Source organism: Mastigoproctus giganteus, chromosome 5 (genome assembly GCF_048544385.1).
Source record: "Mastigoproctus giganteus isolate SK-2022 chromosome 5, ASM4854438v1, whole genome shotgun sequence".
NCBI lineage: Eukaryota > Metazoa > Arthropoda > Arachnida > Uropygi > Thelyphonidae > Mastigoproctus > Mastigoproctus giganteus.
The window spans coordinates 217634451-217659898 of NC_143579.1; the positions used below are offsets into that span (position 1 = coordinate 217634451).

General features: G+C 41.4%; 1 protein-coding gene across 1 annotated transcript in view; it reads left to right on the forward strand.

The window, feature by feature from the left end:
- The window catches only part of LOC150086111 (uncharacterized), a 182801-nt gene that overhangs the window by 50677 nt on the left and 106676 nt on the right, over positions 1 to 25448 (forward strand). The window contains exons 7-10 of the mRNA XM_090374799.1: positions 1237 to 1449; positions 10071 to 10187; positions 12459 to 12658; positions 21897 to 22076. Coding sequence (XP_090230925.1) covers positions 1237 to 1449; positions 10071 to 10187; positions 12459 to 12658; positions 21897 to 22076 — 710 coding nt within the window. The remainder of the gene's footprint in view (positions 1 to 1236; positions 1450 to 10070; positions 10188 to 12458; positions 12659 to 21896; positions 22077 to 25448) is intronic.

Consider the following 25448-nt stretch of genomic DNA (forward strand, 5'->3'; position numbering starts at 1 on the left):
GTCTCAATCATTATTTTCCAGAAAGGCAATTCCTCACCGCACAAATAAATAAACAATCTTTACTATACAGGATAAAAAAAAAAAAAAATCCTGTTTATACGCCAATACGAGCGCAAATGTCAGAAGAGTTTACAACTAATCATTTTGATAATGACTACAACCATTACCGTATTTAGCAGTCATGTGAGCTCGAAACGTGGTTAACTCAAACGCAAATGCTGTTTTACTTCTACGATAACCACACGGCTACTTCAAATATTCTGAGAGTATTTTCATAATAAAGACATGTTTCATTTAAACATCAAAGAGATTCGACTGCCACAAAAACAGAATGGCTAGGCACAGTGGCCAATATTCCGTACAAATGCAAATTATCATTTTAAAGGCGTCGGTGCATTTCACTCATATTCGTATAGTGTATTTGTAGAGGTATGTGGTCACTGGCCGATTTTCATGCTGTGCGAACCGAAAATCCCAGAGTAACTGGGATTTTCGGTTCTTTAATTATATAATAATTATTGTTATTATTATTTCAGCGATCCTCAGGCGTTACCCAAATCCGCATGTGTGTAGAATAGTGTGTTCATGGCCGATGTTCATGTGGTATGGGCTGAAAAACCCGGAATGACTCACATGGAAAAACCCTGCTCCCTCCGCCTGAGAAGGGCTAATTACAGCCTCGACTGAATAAGACGAGAAATTTATTCATATGTCAACGGGATTCGAACCCAGACCTCTCCAAACTAGTGAAAGTGTTAAAACCACTATACCGTCGTGGAAGACAATGGTAATCAATATCTAGAAATAAGGATTATAATGAGTATGATAGTTCATGATGATATCCAGTAGTGGGTATTATTGATATCATTATTAAATGACCAGCTGGTTCTCAACATTTAAAACCGTAGAATGTCAATTACGGTGAGAGCTAATCATAATCGTATTAGTGTCATTCACTAATTTTCTTTCAAGATTTCGTATTCTGTTTCACATTCATATGTTATTAAACTATTGACTAATTTTGAAGTAAATACGTGTATGTTTATTGTATATAAAACTGCATTCCTTCCTGAATATAAAAACATGATGAATCATTGACGTATTCCATTTTCAAAATTTCAATCTAGAATATTCTATCGTGTGTGTGTGTTTCCTATTTAAATTTTGAATACCAGCGAAGAACTAAATACCCTGAATAATAAAAGATTTACTGTGTTTAACACTTTTCTTTCACAGATCGGATTTACTCAAAAAGGAATCGACCATTACTTAGAAGAATTTATTCGTCATCCTGGTGCTCGTTCTCATTCGTCTTCAGAAGTATTCATAAATGCGCATAGTAAATACGGTGAAAAGATTGATAGCAAGAAGGAGAATCAACACTCAGACAAAATTAGATCAAAACAAAAAAACAGCTCCTATTCAAGGATTAATTATCTTGATCAACAGGTAAGGAAAGATTTACTTTTTATTTAAAAGTATGAATTTTTTTAAAAGAACGGAATCACCTTAAAACCACAGTATTCCTTATAGGGTGTATTTTGTGATTTTCAGAATTAGCAACTTCGAAGAGAGAAAGTTACAGAAAATTAACCCTAATTAATTTCTTTAGATGGAATAACCACGTAAATAACGCTACAAAGAACTTTAATTATAGTGACAAATGGGCCTGGAGTACTGGGGTCCATAGTTTAACAAATAGATATTTATTGTATACCCAGTATAAAATGAAATATAAGTACAATTTCAGTTCAGTAGCTTTCGGAACTCGTGTCCCTTTATCAACTGATAAAATTTTAAATACGCTACAAGCAAAGTGTGGCACGTTACTCATTCGTCATTGTTGTAGCACGGACGTGTGCTGCCTTGCGCCAGTGATCATCCATCAATAAAACGGTTGTCTCCAGGATTGGATGTATACGCATGCCTTTCTGGCGATTTAATGCCTTAGGGTTGTTTATTATGTTTAGTGACTCTAGCCATAGGCGGTGGCGAAAGTGTCGCGCGTGGTCCACTATCTCAAAGTCGCGCTTGGGGTCAAGATCGTGGTTGGTAGCCCAAAAATGTTCTGCAAGCGCGGACTGGTCAGTTTCGGCAAGCCGGATTGCTCTGTCGTGTTCCGTGAGGCGATCCTGGAGACGTCTCGATGTCTCACCTACGTAGCAACTGTTACAGGCCCTACAGGTGATACGGTACACTACATTGCTGCGTAAGACAGGTGTGACAGGGGTCTTCACACTGGAGACAAGTGAACGTAGGTTCCTACCTGGTAATTGCACACATTTGATGTTGTAACTTCTCAGGATCTTCGAGATACGTCCTGACACTCCTGGATAGTACGGAATGTAGGCGGATGATATGCCGACTTGCTTCGGAGGTCTTGGGTTGGAAGTAAGTTCTTGTGCCTGTAACAAGCATCTGTTTAGTACATGGGATGGATAACCGCATCTGGTTAGGTCCGCCTTCACACGGGAGATCTCGTTACGTCTAATTGTGTCGGTGCTGGAATGGCTCCAGGCCCTGGAGAACAGGGTGCGGGCGGTGCTATTGAGATGGCTTGGAGCGTGGCCGGACCCGTAGTTGGTGAATTGACCGCACCACATGGGTTTGCGGTATACTGAGGTCTCTAGATGTGGGCCTACGCGATGCACTAGCAAGTCCAGAAACGGGAGCGAACCGTCCACCTCTGATTCTACGGTAAACTTGATGAAATTGGATAGAGAGTTGAGGTATTCTAGTAGTACCGTTTCAGAACCACGTGGTATTATGGTAAAAATATCGTCGACGTATCTACACCACGTTGTAATAGGTGTAGGTGGGTTCTGGTGTATCATCGCTATGGGTATAGAAGCCAGTATTACCAACCTTCCCGAAGAAACTGCCAACGAGAAACGATTCAAGACTGCCGCAGTCCTCCGCAACACTCGAAAAACGTGCTCAAACCTCAACCACCGCCAACGTGCCGCCCTGTCATCTATAAGAAAAGACAACTCCATCGTTGTACTTCCTGTGGATAAAGGGCGCCGGACTGTTGTGCTGGACCGATCAGCCTACCGAGAGAAAGCCTTGGCCCTATTACTCGATCCTAACGTATATGAACCTCTACCTGATCCTCCCGTTAAAGTCTTGAAACGTCTGGAAGCAAATGTTAATAAACTTGTCCACACATGGCTTAAAGATAAGAAGATCCCGACCACGACTCACCATCTTCTGCGTGCTACTGGCTGCCAACTACCGCAATTCTACGGATTACCAAAGATCCATAAACCGGGTATTCCTCTCAGACCTATAGTGTCTTGCTGCAGTGCCCCAACGTATGAACTGTCCAAACACATCGCGAGCCTCCTCTCGCCTCTTATAGGTAATACATCTCACACCGTTAAAAACAGCAGTGAATTCATTAACACCATTAAGGACATTTCAATCCCTGATAACTCTATCATGGCATCATTTGACGTGGTTTCTTTATTCACCTCGATTCCCGTCCAACAGGCCGTGCACTGCGCCAGAAGGCTCCTTGAGAGCGACTTAAGCCTCCAATCCAGGACGTCACTATCCACTGATGACATCTGTACCGCCCTCAACCTATGCCTCTCTAGCAGCATCTTCACCTTTGAAGACTCACTCTACAAACAAGTACATGGCACTGCTATGGGTGCCCCTGCCAGTTCCGTAGTAGCTAACATCGCCATGGAAGATCTGGAGAAGCAGATACACCAGAACCCACCTACACCTATTACAACGTGGTGTAGATACGTCGACGATATTTTTACCATAATACCACGTGGTTCTGAAACGGTACTACTAGAATACCTCAACTCTCTATCCAATTTCATCACGTTTACCGTAGAATCAGAGGTGGACGGTTCGCTCCCGTTTCTGGACGTGCTAGTGCATCGCGTAGGCCCACATCTAGAGACCTCAGTATACCGCAAACCCATGTGGTGCGGTCAATTCACCAACTACGGGTCCGGCCACGCTCCAAGCCATCTCAATAGCACCGCCCGCACCCTGTTCTCCAGGGCCTGGAGCCATTCCAGCACCGACACAATTAGACGTAACGAGATCTCCCGTGTGAAGGCGGACCTAACCAGATGCGGTTATCCATCCCATGTACTAAACAGATGCTTGTTACAGGCACAAGAACTTACTTCCAACCCAAGACCTCCGAAGCAAGTCGGCATATCATCCGCCTACATTCCGTACTATCCAGGAGTGTCAGGACGTATCTCGAAGATCCTGAGAAGTTACAACATCAAATGTGTGCAATTACCAGGTAGGAACCTACGTTCACTTGTCTCCAGTGTGAAGACCCCTGTCACACCTGTCTTACGCAGCAATGTAGTGTACCGTATCACCTGTAGGGCCTGTAACAGTTGCTACGTAGGTGAGACATCGAGACGTCTCCAGGATCGCCTCACGGAACACGACAGAGCAATCCGGCTTGCCGAAACTGACCAGTCCGCGCTTGCAGAACATTTTTGGGCTACCAACCACGATCTTGACCCCAAGCGCGACTTTGAGATAGTGGACCACGCGCGACACTTTCGCCACCGCCTATGGCTAGAGTCACTAAACATAATAAACAACCCTAAGGCATTAAATCGCCAGAAAGGCATGCGTATACATCCAATCCTGGAGACAACCGTTTTATTGATGGATGATCACTGGCGCAAGGCAGCACACGTCCGTGCTACAACAATGACGAATGAGTAACGTGCCACACTTTGCTTGTAGCGTATTTAAAATTTTATCAGTTGATAAAGGGACACGAGTTCCGAAAGCTACTGAACTGAAATTGTACTTATATTTCATTTTATACTGGGTATACAATAAATATCTATTTGTTAAACTTTAATTATAAAACCTCACCCTCGTGGGTAATATTGGTTGAATCGCAGTCTTCCCCACAGAAAAGACCTCAGTTTCAATCCCGTCGAGATCGTGAGAAAATTTATGGGTCTTTTTTCACAAAGAGGCTCAATTAGTTGGTCACAGGGGAGGATAGCACGGTTTTTGTTTCGGAAACGCGGGTTTTTCGTCCAGAAAACAGGCAAATCAACCACAGAACACACATAATTTACAGCCATATTATATATGGCACAATATGGCCTAATTGCTGACGGGCCTAAAACCCTACAGCAACAACAACAACATGGAACATCACAGAGAAGCCTAATTTACTTTTGAAAGATGTTTATCTCGTCCCGAAATCTGGGTGTTGCTGAAGATAAGTACAAAAAAATTGTGATATTAGGGCCACCCGAGAACAATCTTATCTGTTCATGCGTAATGTCCATAAATTGCGTGTGCTCTCTTATCAATTTCCATGTGTTGCTAGACGAAACACCCCCGAGTTTCCAGGAAGGGAGACCTTGCATTCCTTGCCTGAGAGTGACCTTTTCCACCCGGTGTGGGAAGGACGGTAATTATACCCACTGTGCGACCCGCGCAGACTCGAAGTACAGGAACAGCAGAGGCGTACATAAAATAAGATGGGACTGGATTTTAGAAATATTGCAGTTAAATTAATTCCTTTCCATCTCCTCCCTGGCAGTTGAGAATGACCGAGACTTAGGCAATCCAGAAACTAGTGGATATTTGAATACTTGTGGCTGTGCAGGTTACTGATATACAAAGAAAGCGAACATGTGAAAATCGAATTCTGTGGTATTTCAGCATGTTTTGAGAAGTTATAAGACAGAATGTCATCTACTATCACAAACAGTAAGCGACCAGAGAGAGATAACTACGAAATTGCAAGAATAGGAAGTTAGACCAAAGAATAGGAGTATGGAGTATATATTTGTCTAAACACGAAAAAAATAAGCTAAGACCACCTTATGAATCGACCAACGGAATTTATACTGGCGATCGCTAATTCAGATGAAAGGTTTCGAGACGGTGTAAGAGAAAACTGGGTTGTTTAGAATAAACGCCAAGTTAATTCTTGTCGTAACATGCACCTAACCTGTTCGCTTCAAATAAATTAGGTATATGGGCTAAAAGCCTCAAACTACGGAAAATTCACTAATCGAACAAGTTAGTGCATAACATCATGCACTAACTTGTTGAAACAGCCGTCTGGATGGCAGTATCCACTGAGAATAAGTAACATTAGTCTTCTCCGCTTATTCGAAGTAGTGCAACTCGTTGTGAAGGCATTCACGTATGAAATATACACTGAGTGATCTCTGAATTATGACCACCTACCTAATACTTCGTAGATCCTCCTTTTGCCCTCAGTACAGCAGCTATCCGATGTGGCATTGATTCAACACGATGTCGGGAGCGTATGGGAGGTATGGCCAACCACGCTGTGTGTAATGCAGTCAGCAATGTGGGTATGGAGGTGATTGGTGTATCCAGACGCCTCATATGCCTTTCCTTAGCGTCCCACAAGTGCTCTATGGGATTGATATTGGTGGAGTTCGGAGGCCAATCCATATGCTGGAAGTCAGAACCGTGTTCTTCAAAGCATTCCTACACAACAAGTGCCCGATGGCTCGGCTCATTGTCATCTTGGAAGACACCATCGCCATTCGGGAAAAAGTGTAACATAGCGGGGTGTACACAGTCAGCAAGCAGTTGACGATAGCGGAGACCACTGATACGTTGTTCCACATACACCAGGGGTCCAAGTTCCTGCCAGTGAAACATGCCCCACACCATACAACCGCCTCCACCGGCCTGCACTTTTGATACCATGCATGATGGATCAAGAGCCTCGTGTTGTTGACGCCAAATCCGTACACAATCATCCACGTGTGGAGTAAATAACGTGACTCATCCGACCAGCACACCTGCTTCCGGTCTTCTAACGTCCAACTTGCATGCTCTTTGCACCAGGCGAGTCTTTTACGCCGATGAACCTTGGTTAGAGGAGGAGGATGCCGTAGGGGTCGTCTGCTGGTATAGCCCATACGTGCAAGCGTGCGACACATGTTCATGCCAGATATTGTTCCGGGTTGGCCCATGTTGTATTGGGTAGTCAACTCTTCAACAGTGCTGCGCCTGTTCGCCTGTACGAATCGTCGGACCCGGAGCTCACCTCTAACATCAACCTTTCGCTGACCTTTGCAGTTTTGCCGTCGGGTCGTTGTTTCACCATTTTGACGCCAGTCCTGGTACAATTTAACTACGGCGGCTCTCGAACATCCCACCTCGATTTCCCAAACGGCTGAACTGACAATGTGTCAGTTCATCCGTTTGGGAAATCGAGCCACAATCTGTCCTTTATCAAATTATTTATTTATTTATTATTATTATTTTATTTTTTTTTTGCTGGCTCTTAGGTGTGGGCAGTCTGGCAGCGAGATTGCTGGCACCCACCGGTATAGTACTACTTCCGGTTGGTGCGGGATTTTTGTGCATGAGGCACTTAAAATAGAAGACCAGGCCCAGCACCAAGTGAATATGGGCGGCCATTAGGGTCTCTTCGCCACCGGGGAGCGGCTGTGCAGGTGACAGCTTCTCCCTGGTGGCGAAGAGACCTTCCATACAGGTCTATTTTGCAGAGGTTTTGCACAAATTCAACTTTATCAGGTGGAGATAGACGGAAGTCTAGTGCCACCTTAATAATAATAATAATAATAATAATAATAATACAATACAATACAATACAATTTTATTTATCAAGAGAATTCGTTTACAATAAATGAACTTGTTAAGAAAAGTAAATTTCTTGACAACAAGTTGTAATTCTTCCTTCAAAACAATTTTGTACAAATTTGTTATCTTACAGAAAAGACTATGAAGTCACTACACGTAGTATATTCCACACTGTAAACAGAGGTAGTTTATCTGCATATCAATTCTAATCTACTGTGTCATTGAGTATTAGGAATTTTAATTTGGAGATGGGATAACTTCTCCTGAGCCTGAAATCAATGCTAGCCAACAAGTTGTTTATTACATTCATTGTGTGTCTATCTCCAAATCTATTTAGTATCCTAGGGTGAGGCAAAGTAATTGCTTTTGGGTTCCTTAAATTATGTGAGAGATTTCTCTCACATCATCATCATCATCATCATCATCATCATCATCATAATAATAATAATAATAATAATGTCCTTTATCAAAGTCTGCGCGGTAGCACAGTGGTATCGTCACCGTCCTCCCCACACCGGGTGGAAAAGGCCTGGGTTCGAATCCCGTCGATAACGCGAGGAACTTTAATGGGCTTTTTTTCACTCCGTGGCTGAGTTAGTCGGTCTCAGGCGTAGATAGCAAGGTTTTTCTCCCCAGTAACTGGGGTTTTTTCGTCCAGCAAAACAGGCAAATCGACAATAGAACATACGCAATTTAACACAAATACGGGTTAATGTATTTAATTACGGGCAACCCTTAATAATAATAATAATTTTGTCCTTTATCAAAGTCCGATAAATCCTTCCTTTTACGCATCACGCTCGGAATTTTACTACTTACTGAACCACTGACACCTTATCTATGCTATACCTAGGTCGACTAACTGCGCACTCTCGTACCTCACGTGGTCAACGGGTCGCATTCAGTTTTCATAGGGGTGGTCAAAATTCAGTGATCACTCGATGCCATTTCACCTACTTCGGTGATTTACCACAAATAACATGATGCTATGCACTAACTTGTTCGGTTAGGTGTATGTTAAACTCCAGAGCAAGTAAAGCCATGAGGTAACAGTATATTACGTCTGTAATTGGGTGTATCCTTCAGTAGTTTTGACTTATAAAAAGTGAGTTTTCGGGATTAAAAACCACGCAACCCTCGTCCGAAACCGAGTAACTCAGCCACGTTATGAATAAACCTATAAAAATTCCTCAGGTCATTGAAGGGATTCAAACTCAGAAATTTTCCGTGTAGGAGAACAGTTACTATAATAATTGTGCTACGTGTAATGGCTCTGTATCATTTACGCTTGAGAGTAGCAGAGTGGAATCACCGTCCTCCCACACTGTGGGAGTACGGTGATTCCACTCTGCTGCTCTTGAGTTTTAATCCTGTCGCGCGCACACACCTATATCACAATTCTACAGAAGAAAAACTCCAGCTTCTAGTAGTCACAGATCATGCAAACCCCGCACTAACTCTATTCTTTCCACAGTGTGGGAAAAAAAAATCCTATAAAAGATCTTCCCATGGATCGAGCCAAGGGCCCTTCAATACTGCAATACAATATAGATGCTATGCTAACAGCGAAGGCATATTATGGAAGTTATTAGTTCTTCGTGAATGTCTTGATTGATTTGGAAATAACTGAGGTAAGGGAAGTACGGGGAAATTTTTCCAGTTATCGTAATGCAAAGATCTGTGATCCCTTTCTTAGGAACTGACAAATATGACCAAATTTCCATGTAGAAGGGTAGACGCTACATCTCTTCAACCCTGCCAATGAACACGATGACTGTGATACTTAAGGCTTAACTCAACCTAAACTCAACCAGGCAAACTGCACAGTAATGTGGAAGTATAATAAATTTAAAAAGGATGTCTGTACAATATTGTATATAATGTCAAAAATACTGTATAATATTTTTATGAATATTGTGAATAATTTAACTGAAACTTATTATACTGTTGGCCATGGGGGATGAACCCGAACTTCGATGTGGTCCCCCTCCTCAAGGCCTTTGTCCACCAGCCAATGTGAAGCCCCTGGCATTCCTGCCGTGAAGGGTAAATAGTATACATCCTTTTGTACACAGTAAAGATTATATATAAGTTAATTTCGATCCCGTCTGGCCAAGAAGCATATTTTCCGAATTAGTCGAAAAGGGCCAAAGTAGTCACTTTCTCACTTCTTAGTAAATCAATTATAAATATTTATAAATTAAATATCATATAAATGATTTTGTGGCTATTGCCATACAGTCACTGCCTGATAAATGTAAAGATCGGGAGGGGATTATGCGAAAGAGTAGCATATATCAAAAATATTACATTTGTAGAAATCCACTCGTTCAGTGTCTCTAGGAAATTAATGCATAACAGTAAAATCCGAAATTGCTTTTTTGAATTGTGAATAAAAGTTACCACATAACTATTGAAATGTTTCATGCTTTCGTTTGTTTTTTATCTTTTACGTTTAGATCAATATGCATAGTTCTTGCGCTCCTGAAGCAACTATTCACCTAAGATGTTTAGATTCAGAAATTGCTTGGCAAAAATTGGAAAAAAGTGATTTTAGTATTCTGGAAATGCTAAATGTGAGTTTCCTTCAAATAATGATTACAGTTAAAACTATGGGTTTTATTGTTTCATTTAAGAAGCTTTTATTTTAGATATATACTTTTAAATCAATCAGAATATTTAAATGATAAATTGGTAGTTATTAAGCCTTTTGTTTTTGTTTGTTTCATTATTAAGGAAAATATCTAAAGCATCTAAAGCTCCATTCCGATTTGTTTTGATTTCTAGTCAGAATACAACAGCTATCTAATAGAGAAATATACCACTCGACAAAATTAATAGAACAAAATAATTTTCATGAATATTTTATTGTGAACAGTGTAGCCGAAGGCGAATATTTGATATAATAGACATCCTGGCATACAAATTCAGAGTATCCAATAGAAATCGATCTAATACTATTACAGAGCTGCACATTATGCAAATTATTCATGCTTATAAAAACATGGGTTGCGACCACATTACTTCATTCCCGTTTTTGGACTTGCTGCCGTAGCCTAGTGGTCAGGCGCGCGGGTGCATAAGTACACGTGCCTTGAGTGACCGAGGTTCAAGCCCGTGACTGCTGAATACGGTGCTGTTTCTTGTATTCTGTCTATCTCTTGTGAACTCCTCTGATCATTTGGTCGCCCCGGAGTATAAACAGAAAATTTATTTATTTATTTTATAACCACATCTCCAATACTCAGGATGGCAAGTTATCGTCATTTTAGCAGTGCTTCTCAAATTGTCTGTGGTGAAGTACCAGTTTCTTTAATTTCCAATCCGTCGCGGACCGGTACTTTGGTAAAATACAAATCTCGCGGACGGACCTTTAACAAACAGCTCGCGGACCGTGGCGGAGGTGGCACCTTATTTTGGCTTAATGTGTCACGCAATGACATCCCGGCATTATGGAAGCAATTTCAGGAGACAGGAACCATTACAAGATGAGCTGGCCAAGGATGCCCGAGGACTACGCTCAACTAGAACAGACCGCTGTCATGGCCGATGGACAAGAACTAGAAGAAGTGGAAAGGTACGTTTACCTTGGACAAAAAAATTTCAGTAGATGGAAACATCATGATGGAAATTGGACAGCGCATAAAATTGGGATGGCATGCATTTGGAAAGCTTAATATAGTCTTCAAGACAAACTTGCCACTCTGTCTCAAACGAAAAGTTTTTGATCAATGTATTCCCCCTGTCGTAACATACAGTTGTGAAACATGAACATTGATTTCCAAAGATTGAGGATCACAAAGAGAAGTATTGGGCGTCGAATTTTGAACATAACCAAAAGAAAGCGAAACACATGTACAAGGATTTAGCAACAAACCAAGGTCTGTGACATTACTGAAAGAACAAAGTGCTCAAAATGGAAATGGGCGGTCACGTATCAAGGACAACTGACAATAGATGGACCAAACGAATTTTGGAATGGATACAGCTTGATTCTAAACACCCAAGAAAAAGACAAAGATGAGGTGAAATGATGAAATTTGCTGGCGTACAGCGGCAACGGAAAGCACAAGACTGTAGTTTCTGGAAACTTGAGGAGGCCTGCATCCTGCAGTGGATCGACAATGGGAAGATGATAATGATAATGGTTCACAATGAAGATGATGGTTCACAAAATCCTTGCGCAATATTAGGAACACTCTTACACTGATAAACGTTTGGTGTGCACACCAAACGTTCTCAGATAGTAGGATTATAGAGCTAATTTACTTTAATGATACGGCCACGGCTGAGTTCAGCACACTGTTCTGCAGTTCATGTATATGCTTAAAGTGGATAAATTACTTGTAGTTCTTGATTTTCAGCAGTTAAGAACTAAATGAATCTCTGCGCGCTAATCCGTTTTGGATGCTCCGTCTATTTGAAATTCTATACGAAAAGTTGCACCCACATAACCGCAACCGTAACAAAAAGTAAATGAAATGAATGGAACTTGTTTTGTTGTTTTGGTGGTTTTACGGCGCAACAGCAGCTAAAGGCCATTATGCGCCAAACAATGGTAGGAGACCTTATCTTGAACTAGCATGATGATGCACTTGTTTAATAGTACGGACGGTCGTTCATCTCGCCCTATTGTGAACTGTCACAGGTCGAACGTCTCGTATTTACTACAATAAAAATTATCTGCATCGAACACTTGATTCTCTATAAAATATCTTTAAACCTCTATCTACTAATTATTCTGTAATTTTTATCGTATAAGGAGGTTTATTAGCATTCTATAGTCTGTCTCAATATTTTATGTAACGTTGTGCTGTATTTTTAATTTGAAATTATTATTTATGCAGACAGGAGGGGAAAAGAACACAAGTGTATCCCAAGATATTGTATTTCTGGAATCCACTATAACAACGGCCAGCGTAACAGGACGGCCTTACACATTCCATACAAACGGAGCTGCTACTGTGCGGGTGGACACAAAAAACAAATTTGATATTCTGCGTGAAAAGTTACAAGATTTCGACATCGGTGGATACCTTAAAACCAGGTGAACAATGTAGTCATTGGTATTTAGTTATTAGTAATTACAATACTTAGTATATTAGTAATTTAAATCGAATAAACCAAAGTAAATATTCTTTAATAAATAATACGTATCGATCAAGACCAATTGAGCATTCTCGAGAGCAAAGTTCAACTGCTCAGCGCCAGTTCCTCGGCTGACAATTCTCCGAATGCAGCCTTTATGCAAACAGAGAAGTTGTCATGGAAATGAAGCTTGTTCATTAATTTTGAAATATGAAATTAATTTTAAATTTGAAAGACACAGTATCGACAGCATATATATATAAAGGAGTCACAGAAATTGTTCCAAAAAGTGACATCAGAGTAAAATGAAACTGGCGCTGTACCAAGTAAATATGCAAATCGCATGCTGCTGATGTGTCTGTGAAAGAGCCATAACAACGGATACTTTTATTATTATAACATTTACAGAAAATCCACATATTACTTGGGACTCAGGAATAGTGTATTACCAGATCGGCAGAAACTCCTTGGCTGAGTTTAAGGATCACAGCCGTGTGAAAAGATTGAAAAGGAGTCCTTAACGATATATACGTAGTTTTCGAAATATAATGAAGCCTGAGGTAACGCTTTTCGCCTTAATCTTTTTCATGTTTGTATTTTATGGCAGAGGACGGCGGCCAATTGAAAAGAAAGTTGTTAATACGGCAGTTCACATCCACGAGATAGGTCAAACAAAAACGCATTGTCAAAATATCACAAATTAGTGGCCCATTGAATCCATGGAGCAAAAACTGTGCTGTTATCAGAACCAGTTCTGGGGAAGTTTTAATGGACTAGCACAGCAAGTGGCGCTCAACAATTTTGAGTCCATTTTTTTTTTCTTTTTTTTTGTAGCGGTAACACACTAAAAACGCTATTGGCCCAGGCAGCAACCACGAAAATCCGAAAGTATGCGGCCGTGATAATAAGAGTCAGCAGAGCGGACTGGGGTTTGAAGCATAAAGCTTTGTCTCTCATCTATAAAGCGGTGTTCCTCCCAATTATTTGTTATGGAGCCTCAGTTTAGTGTACAAAAGCCACCCTGGAAAACAAAAAGCGTAAACTTGATTAAATACAGAGATTCATGCTGTTGTCTATCTGCAGGGCATGCTGCACTGTCAGCACCCCTCCTCTACAGATTATCACTGGATGCTTGCCGCTCTATCTTGAGGTGATTAAAAAGGGCCTTTACCATCGATTAAAGAAGGGAATTCCGACGCAATTGTTAAATCTTCAATTGGAGATAACCAATGACCTGAAATAAGAAATAAAACGTATTTTCAAACACTTCCCGTTTGGCAGCATTCATGGGAAACCACGCCAAAAGGAGAAATTACCAGAAGATTCCTCCCATCCATTGACATAACCTTCCCAAAGCCCCCTCCCTGGTTTTCGCCTGGTCTGCAAGTTACATTCCTGATCATAGGACATGGACCCTTTCAGTAGAAATTAACAGCAATGGGAATTGAAAGAAATCCGTTCTGCCACTGTGGCGAAGAGGAGTCATGGGGTACATCATGTATGAGTGCCCTGCTTACGATGATTGTAGGCTCAAATTTTTTACTGAAACCCATTGAAACCCTCGCAACCAGGAAACATGCCTGCTTCAGAATGAAACAACACAGAAAGCCCTAACGAGTTACGCGCAAGCTGTCTTTACCATCAGACGGGCAAAGCTTGCTAAAATTAAAGCTGCTCAGAACAACGACCCTCAAGTGCAAACACAAATTGAGGTCGGATAGTAGTTTCCCAACTGATAAAAGATTAAGACAAAAGACTGTACTAAGATACTATGCTGGCATCATCTTGGTTGGCACTCCTTGGAGTGCCGACTCCCAGACTTTTGACTTTTGATCCTCCTCCTCCCAACCCCTATTTCGCCTTACTCGGGTGGACTGCCTTCTCTATCTGTCCACCTTAGCTTTTCCCCACATTCGGATCTCCTTTCTCTTGTTCCCCAGACCTTCTCTTCATTTTTTTTTAATTGGTCTTCGTCCAGGAAACTCAGACGACCCTGGCAGAGACCAGCCAGAGAATAAAGGGCAGCCTGGCTACCTCCTAGCAGTGTGTGTGTGTGTGTGTGTGTGCGGGCAACGTGGGGTCCCACCAGGGAACCTGCGGCCAAATGCCAGGACACACAACAGAACCTAACGCAATATGTCATATACAGCATACAACACTTTTCTGGCATTTACAGTAGTACTGTATTTCTTCACAGCGTACATATGGTGCAGATGTGGGAAACCACAGGTGGCGCTTGGCCCTAACACTATGCTGCCTAACCGCCCGAGGTAATCGACCCCTGATGCTGGTTTTGAAAACAAAAATGTGTATATCATCTTATATATACTCGGTGATCAATGAATTGTGACCACCTACCTAATAAAGTGTTGGTCCTCTGTTTGCATGGATGACAGCTGACATTAGATGTCAGCTGTCATCCATGATGTCTGAAGACGTCTGTAGGGATCTGAAGCCATGTTGCCTGCAAGGCTTTTCAAAATGTCGGAATCGATGATAGTAGGACGTCTATACGTCTCACTTCCGGTTCCAAAGCATCCCACAGTTGTTCAATGCAATTTAGGTCATGCGAATTTGGAGGCCAATCAAAATGGGTGATAACTTCACTGTGTTCCTCGAACCACTCGTGTACAGTGCGGGCCCTATGACATGGCGCATTATTATCATCTTGGAAGATTCCGTGTCTGTCCAGAAAAAAATGCAACGCGTCAGAGTGCACATGGAATCCTAAGAGCTGCTGGTAGATCACACCAGTGAAACATTGGTCCATACGCACCAGGGGTCCTAGTTCTTACTATTAAAACATGCCCCATATTAAGCAACCACTGCCACATGTCTAGATGGTTGGCATTATGCACGATGGGTCCATGGAATGGAATCGTGTTGCTTGCGCCAGACACAAAGGCGTCCGTCGGCGTGTTGCACCAGATATTTGGACTAATCCAACCAGCACACTCGTTTCCAGTCCTACAGTCCAACCAGCGTGTTGTTGACACCACAGCATTCCCCGGCATGGGCCAGCCTCACTGACTATCTAGGGTGGCCTTCTCTATCGTCCCCATACGTCTGCCTTCAGTCTCCCCTCCCTACTGTGAGAAAAACAACGGTACACAACACTACACATATACACAACCCACACTCTTTTAAACCTCTGGCCTTGACAGAGTAGTCTCACACTCGCAATGAAAACTACACGTGGATGGGAGGAAACCCCTGGTGCCGTGAGAACCTAAACAAACTTTACACTTTACATTCGCCGTCGACGATGATTAGCGGTGAAGAGTGGGTATCTCTTGGGTCTCTCCTGTGGAACCTGATACGTCTCACTGTGTGGCGCATTGTCATTTCGAACAGTGTTCTTGCATTCCCTATATTGTATTTCGACATCAACCGTCGCACAGTAACCTGCCGTTGAGCTCGTAAAACGTGCTGCACCTTCGCTTACCATGAACATCCACCTTGCGTAACCTTTTACATTTCTGTTGGCGGGAGGTGTTTTGTTCCATTCGACACCATTCTTTGTACACTTTAACCACAGTGGGCCGTGAGCAACCGAAAAGACGTGCCGTTTCCGACATGCAAGCACCCGACGCACGAGCTCCCACAATCATGGCCTTTTGAAACAATTCCGTGATATCTTTATTACTCCCATAACTGCTACTTTATCACTTTGACTTGCACAACCATATGCAAATTACCACTGCTCTAGCGTACGAAGCTGTTTGGCTTTTTATACTTCGAGCTATGCGACATAATCCATTACAGATGGGGGTAGTGACAATCCACTGAACGTATATGGAGTTTAAGAGAGCGTGGTAATTGTTGAGTAAGGAGAATTGGACATATGAATATAAACAAAGATTGACATTCTTAACTAGGCGGGATAATAACCAGAGTATTTTCAATTATATTAAAGATTTGAGAAAGAAGAGATGGCCACGGGGGTCTAGACATTCCCTTCAAAGGTGCGAGAGAGAGGAATGTGATAAATACCAGAGTCTAGCCATTTTCTCCTAAAATACGATAAAGACTACTTGCAAAGCGTTATAATTGATAGCTATCAGTATAACTGATATCCTCACCTTTGCCGGTGATATAAAACTGTTTACTCTCATCAACCCTGGAGACACTGCTGAATACATCAATACCTTAATCCTTCAGAAAATTCGGAATCTTGAGGCCTTCCTCTCCGGTTTCGGACTTCAAATCAATCCTGAGAAGTCAAAAGAGTTGACTTTCTCTCTCAAACGGAGCCCAACAATAGTACAACCCATTTTAAGAGGATGCGCGATTTCTGCCGTCCAACAACATACAGATCTGGGCGTTATTTTTGATCAAAATTCTCCTTTCTACCGCACATAGACCACTTGCAAATAAAGTTCTGTCGACTCCGGTGGATGATTAAACGACAACTAATGCATGTCCATGACCAGGCTGTTGGGTGCAGATATATTAAGACTTGTTTATCCGGTCATACTCTATGGCGCCGAAATCTGGACTTCAACTGCTACGACCGATCTTAGACGGATTTTTGCGGGGGAATTCTGGCTACTGAATTGGGCCATATGGAAATTTCGGCTTCCCCCTACACCAAGGACCACCCAGATGGCGGCAGCTCTCAACATCAGACGTCTTCCTGCCATCATTCACGAGAGAAGACTCGTCTTTGCCATCAAATGATGGCCGGCATTATTTCAGTACCACATTTCTGGGTTAACTGCGGATGGAGGATCCCCGTCCCAAGCCTTAGGGCTAATCCAATCCTACAGGCCATTTCAAACCGGTTAAAGCTAACTGATCGGTTCCTACGGTGCAAATGCTGCAAGACATACAGTCCTTGGACGGTGACCTCTAAAATTCGCAGTCGACAAGGAATATAGGCAGAAAGTACTCGGTCGACTTCCTTCCCAGGACCACGTCAGAGGACATTAGAACCTGCTCCCGGAGACCTATTCATCACTGCCTTGAATCCATCATCCTAGTGTTCAAACCTTTCAGGAGTCATAATGCTTTCTTTTTTTGTGTGTGTGTGTTTATTATGTTGTGTGATTTCTTTTATGTAAACCCCTGGCTTGTAGCCATGAAGGGAGTTGTATACAGCAATGTGCTTTCTGTATATAATAAAGAGTTCTTCTTATATCATAAATCATGATACTACACTATAGCTATCAATATTTCATAAATCATGAACAGGAGACTTTGTCAAACAAAAAAACGACTTGAAAATACGTGATTTTTGCGGATTATACTTTTCGTTATAGTATTTTTTTTTTTTTTTTATTTCGTATGATGTGATCAATACACGAAGGAACCAGTTTTTTCTTGCTTCCTTCGTGTATCGTGGCCGGGATATCCAATTGGTTCGGCACCATCGTGATATCCAGCCCGAGGCGGGAATCCAACCCGCGACCTTTGGGTTGCCAGGCAGGCACTTTACCTACCCGGCTAGCCTGGTCGGCGTTATAGTATTAGTAGTGGCAAATGATGCAAGTAAGCAAGTTTATACACTTTTTTTTTTTTTTTGCATTAGCCAAAAAAAAAAATTTCCACATCATCTATCCGGCCACTGTAATAATTTTGTCTAATTGCTGATTAAATTTATTCAAATTACCCACTTTAAGCAACACCATATGGAGCTGTGCATTTATCAGAATTAACTGATTTATTATGCAAATTTATCAAATTCAATGGTATTCCAAAGGAAAAGAAGTAAAGTGTTGCTTGGACAAGACTGATGCAAGAGCAGTGCTGATGTCTGATAAGAGATTTAACTTTCTAGTAAATTTGTTTTTATCCTTTTCAAGGTCAATATCAAAACCAATTATTATTATTATTTATATTGTATATGAGTTAGAGGATCAATGATGGAAGTCAGAAACGTGTGTGGAAGTGGAAAGGGGTGATGGTCGACGTCATGGCAGACGCATAGTATCAGCTTTTCCTTCAGACGAATAAGAATTCTGTACATGAACTAGAAGATACCTTATGGATTAACAAGGACGATAATCTGCCAGTTACCCTAAAAACAACCAATTACGCAACATATATGAGGATGGATTCGTCCTGACTGTACTTTATTTAAGATTTATGCACAATCCCTTTATAAAAGTAAAGTTTATATACACATGTATACTGAAAGGACAGAATTCATGGGATACCTAGTTCCTGGGCAACGCCACACGTCACCCCTCTCGCTAGTGGACAAACCCACCGCATGGTAGGTACACTGCATCACTGCATTCAAGTAGACGGTAATTCGATGACAGTATAGATAAACGTCGTGAGTTAACCGACTTTGAAAGAAGAATGATAGTGGGTGCCCGACACATGGGTCACTCTATCGCGGAGGTGGTACAGAAATTGCACTATCCCAGTTCGACAGTATCAAGAATGTATCGGGAACACGTCATTTCCGGAATAACATCTCGTCGTGGACAGCGCTGTGGGAGGAGGGAGAAAGGTGGTGGATAAACTGGCCGTTAATGTCTGTCTCGCATTGTTTCAGCCAACCGGAGAGCAACAGTGGAACAAATCACCGCCGACTTCAACGAGAGAGGTGCTAGAAACGTCTCCACCAAGACCATCAGGCGATCGTTCCGCAATAAGTTATGGGAGCCACCAACTCACCAGAGTCCCATTGCTAACACCACGACACAGGACTCTACGCCTCAACTGGGCAAAAGAACATCGGCACTGGACCTTGGATGATTGGAGACGGGTCTCTTGGTCCAATGAGTCCTGTTTCGAACGGATGGGAGGGTGCGTATCTGGCAAAAACCGCACGAAGCTATGCACTCGTCATGTCAACAAGGAACTGTTCAGGCAGGTGGACGGTCGGTAATGGTTTGGGGCGTGTTCAACTGGCACACGTTGGGACCTCTCGTACGTCTAGACGCATCTCTGAACGGTTCAGGTTACGTGTCCATCCCTGCACACTATCTGCATTCCTTCATGATCATCGTTCACCCACAGGGCAATAGACTCTTCCAACCGGACAATGCGCCTCCCCGCAGAGCCCTGGTGACTAGAACATGGTTCGAAGAGCATTCCGAAGATTTTACCACCATGGAATGGCCTCCTCGTTCACCGGACATGAACCCTGTGGAGCATCTTTGATCTTTGGGATGCTGTGGAAAGGTCCGTTCGAGCTTTGGATCCTCAACCCAGGAATGCGACTGAATTATGGACAGCGATGCAGCAAGCATGGATGGAAATACCTGTGGAATGCTTTCGTGAACTAGTGGACTCAATGCCTCGCCGTGCGACTGCCAATAACCGGGAGAAAATCAAAACGATACCTATCCGCTATTAGGTAGGTATCCCATGATTTCTGTCCACTCAGTGTACATGGTTTATAGGCGTTACTTAGTTTTCCCTTGGTACAGTATTTTTCTATAGGAGAACCCAAACTTCTGCAAATTCTCACTCATGCCGGGGTAACAAGAACGTACTCGACTTTGAGATCCTACTGTTTCACAGTGACAGGCACATTTAACCAACCCATAGTTATTCAATTTCTTTTAACGGAGGACGTCACTCTAACAGAATTTCACCAGTGTAAGAAAAAGGTATACGCGACAACTGTATATCACGACACGGAATAAATAATTAATAAATTTTTAGCGTGAAGGAATGAAAACTCTTAAGGAAGGCCCTCGCTCAGGACAGCTCTCACAGTTTCCACAGAAGAAAATGTTGTCTTGTCAGACAACATCGTTAAGGAAGATCGGTGTACGGAAGTTGATCAAGCGTCTCAATATTATGTGCCTGTCTGTACAATCATCTATGACATTGCAGTACAGGAGAGTCTGCACGAAGTGAGCTGGGACTGTGTATACAGAACCTAACACGACATGAAATGGAAGCAAATGATTTCGTGGATTGCATAGTGATTGTGGATAAGACATGGTACAGATATTTTGAACTACAGAATTCATGTTTACAGGAAACAGTAAACTCACAAAATTATGAATCCTCAGATCTGAGATGTCCCGTCAAAAACAAGGCACGCGAAAGTTTTACTGACGATATCTTTATTTTATATGACAATGCACGATCACACATCAAAATATGAATTTCACGCAGCGCAATACAATATGGTAAACTTAAAACTAGAAATTGCAATGGGAAGTGACTGAACATTCTCCAATAAATCCACGCAATTTTATTACGAAACATACATCGCAGATATATATATGAGCAGAATATTAAAAATCTGTTGTACAAATGGGAAGTATATAGAGTACTTAAACTTTGGCGGATTTTTTAATGAAAAAATTCTCTTTTTCATTTATCAACCATTCACTTTTCACTTTTTTGGGGTCGGATATAGTGATAAACTTATATTTAATGTAACTGGATTTAAGTAATTTCGATAAGTCGATAATTTAGACGCCAAAAAATGCAGCATTTCGTCTAGGAAGTTTCTGAGCTCTAACCATGACATCGATGACTGATTCAATTTTATTACGAAACATATGTCTTCAGAATTCTTGATACTGAGAGAAAGAAGGTTCCTGCCATTTTACAGATAAATCTGAAATGATTTTCTCCCAAATGGCCCTTCTACAGTTAGCAATGTTAGCCTTGCGCACTTGTACGAAAATTAAACCTTAGAGTTTTCACGGTGTATTCAATGTGGCTTTCATCGTGTACGTTGTCACCTACACCTCTCCCAATGTCAACCGAATATCTCCGATATTTTTCGTCTTCAAACAGCAAAACTAACCTTTGAGCATACACACAAAAAAGGTACAAACTTGTGTACTGCATGCTGGCTCCTCAAGGCCTGAGCTGCTTTGGGCTAATTAAAAACAATCAGACGTCTTCTACTTGTACATGTGAATTGTTACTCTGGGGCGAAGAGAAAGAACATTACATATAAGTAGCATTACAAGTTTCTCTGAAGAACCCTCTTTATTTGCAGTTGTAGCACTGAAATAACTAGTTATTGGTGTGGCCTCACAACAAGTAATATTTGAGAAATCAAGCCAGTGTAAATAATTTAGTTTTTATTACAGATGTCTGCTGCTTAATCTAACCTGTTTTTAAATAAAGTCTATATAAATGTATCTATAGGTTTTGTCATTATCTATTCAGAATAATTATTATTCATCGTTCAGAAGTTAATTACTATTGAAGCATATCTATATATTTCATACAGTATTAACCTTAATATTTTCTCTTTACCATAATAGTGTTACTGTACAACTGGAGACCCTCTTAACTATCGACTCCATACCAGAAGCAGGTCTGAAATCAGTCACAACATTGCATTCTCTTTCTAGTCTGGGAGGAAGCTTTGCAGTAAAGAAAGGGCATGAATTTCACCTACTTTGGAAAATGTTTGATGAAAATATTCATACTTACATCCTAAAGTAAGTATTAATTTCTTTTCTCACGTTGTGTCCTTATTACTTGCATTACAGCTATATTTTCTGTAGAATTAGTCAAATATTTCACTGCGTGAAAATTTATGCAAAATTCGCCTGGTCCAGCGAAACATGAAACCAACCAGCGAATACAGTAATACTGTACTTTATAGCTTTAGTTACTTTGGAGTAAAAATAAAAACCACAAAACATCATACATGATTGATTGGTTGATTGACTAGTTTTGGTTTTTATGGTACATGAGCGACTAAGGCGATGATATGCCAAGTCGGCATCTAGCATGAAGCAAATGATGATCGAAATGTCTTTTCCAGTGATGTAACACAAGATTTAACTCCCAGTAATATTTCATTACATGCAAATGAAAGAACACTCGTTTTGCTACTTTTCACCATACATAATCACCAAAGCAATTCAAACATGTTTCAACGCGACACGAGTTTCTGAATTCCAGTGTCTTAGAAACTGTCAAGTTGTGTGTGCAGAGTGAAGTACAGTATTTTTGACTTTCTCGTCAGTCTGAGCAAACAAGGTTCTTCTTCTCTACACCAAAAATGGCTGGGACCGAGGGGTGGGCTGTATAGAGGATGCAGAAGCACGTCCAGCCTCAGAAAATCGGTTGCTGGAAACAGCTTATGTGGTGTGTGTGATCGTGCATCAATGTGTATTACACCGTGATTTTCCCAAGACGTTGTGAGCATGACCTTCCTTATGGATACAACTTCTCGGAACTTAGTTTATGCGGAGGAGGGTGTACATGTTTCCATACCCTGCTCTGCGGCTTTCTTTCTCTCGGGTGTGAAATGGTAAACCTAAGATTCCTTTTCTGATGACGAAAGCAATTAAAAGTCTCACTCTTTCACATTGGTACTGTTACAAGTTTTCCAGTCTGTATACCATGCGCGATATTTTATTCTTCACAAAACAAATTGCTTTGTTGATTGAAGACAATACGGGATCCATTACGCTGCAACCTTCGCATAGGGTCAAGTGTTGTGCATGATTTCATATACCACACTATATGAAACCTATTAGGAAAACCTCTCCTGCCATGCTGAGGTAGTGCCTCCCCTCCTATCAAGCATGGCGTACGACCTGCTGACACTGGCTGCATTTGGTCTGGCCGGTGTGGGATTTCAAACAGAGAAGTGCTGTCCATTCACACGGCGATCTCCCCTCCCACATAGGACATTCTGGCCCTATGGCTTTACTCCCCTTCATTTCCTTCCTTCCCCATATATCCCACCCCACTTCCCACCCAAACACCACGCCTGGTGGACTCTGCCGCCACAAACCTTTTTCTAATCTTGACAGTCTTTCCCTCTACAGGGGTACCCCAATATACCTTAACTTCCTACTTCTAGGTGGAAAGTCTTCCTATCATCCATCTCCTTTATGTTTACTGCCTTTTCTCCAATACTTCAACTATCATCTCAGTCTCCCTTTCCAACAAATAAGTTTCAGGTGTGCTTTTTTTTTTTTTTCTTTTTTTTCTCGGGGCCTTCTCTGGCAAGCTCAGGCTACATCCCAGCCAGAAACTTCTTTACTCCCTAATACACCTGGCATGCCTCCATGTGACAAAGGATGACCAACGCCGGGTCCTGCAGCTAAATGGCCGGAGGAACAACAGATTAATACTACACTAAAGCTTAAACTATCTCTGATCTTTACAGAGTTTGACTGCGTCACAGGGTATACTACGCGGAGCTGAGGAAGACCCCCGGTGCCATTTGATAAGCAACAACTAACTATACACTGTACGAAATATTAACCCGTGGTGCAATGTCAAGAACTGTTAGTCAGCATCTCCTTTAATGAGCGTATCAACGCCTTCAATATTTCCTGATGTTAGAGATATCCGTGGACGACCGGACAAATTTTCGTCTGTTACTCTTGTTCGTCTCTTTTTGATGTTATCGTACCTAAAATTTTAGTAATACCTCTGTAAATATTCCTCTACTTCATACATGTTTCTTATGTACTGCACTCATTTCTCGGTTGACAGTCAGTGGCTTTAAGGATCTATCCCACAGAAAACGAACGGCATCAGTACAGCAAATTGGTTCGCCATATTCCATAATAACACCAACTAAAATTACACATACCATTTCTCGTTGCCGTTATTTGATTTTGTATCAAGTAAATTAATGACTGAGGCGTCAGTATTCAATCAATTCTCGATTTTCAGGACGAAAAATCCTAGTTTCCGGGAGATAAAGCAGTGCATTTGGACCAAGACTGACTAACTTGGCCACAGTGTGAAAAACCCATAAAAATTTCTCAAACCAGTGACTTGAACCAGGAATTTTCCAGAGTATGTGGAACAACAGTTATACTAAACACTATGCTAGCCCAGTCGCATCTGACCAGTGAACTTTATATATTCAGTTTTGGGTTAAAGGCTTCTAAACGATGATGATACCAAATGCAAATTGGTATCATCATCGTTTAGAAAGTAGTGGAAAATGATGTAAGGAGGCATGTTATACAGCATTAGCCAACAAAAAAAAAAAAAAAAAAAACACACACTTACCCCATCACCTGTCCATTTCTTCTAATAATTTATAAATGAGAAGCATTCAGGGAAGTAATCATTGCAGCTATTAAGCTTTTTATACTAATTAAGAGATATTATTAAAGGTTTAAACCTAAACGGACGTCAGACAAATTGATAAGATTAGAGATTAGTGGCAGAGTTGTTGTTGTAGTAGAGTTTTAGGAGCATCGGCGACTAGGGCCATATTGCTCAGTGTATACTGTCAGTAAATTGTGCGTGTTCTTTGGTATATTTTCTGCATGCCAGACCCATAAAAATTCCCCAAGTCATCAATGAGACTCGAACTCAGACCTTTTCCACCCGGTGTGGGGAGAGCGGACATCTACCAACTCTGTTACCCATGAGGGACTAGTGGCAGAGAATAAAAATGTGCATGGGAATGTTTATAAATTATCAGTATACAAAAACGTATACAGTACACGCCACTGACTGTGATCACGGAGCATTTTATCACTTTTGTGAAGTCCCGATCAGATGTATACTAATAGATAGAAAAAAAAAGGTGGTTTATGGTAGTCAGCGTTTAGGTTTATATTATTGCTTTTTTTTTTCTTTTTTTTTCTTTTTTTTTTTTTTTTGCCTAGTCGTAGTTTCCGCATGTGCAGTGGAAGTGACACCCCGTCTGTTCTTCAACTACGACATTTCGTTTTGTACAGTTCATATGGTTTTTGCTGTCGTTACTCAGCGAAAAAAAGTAATATATCTGTATCTCTACCGAGTTGGCTATTTAATAGACCATTAACCCTTTTCTAATTCGTGATTTTAATATTCTCTTTATTTATTTTTAGCATTTTGTACGT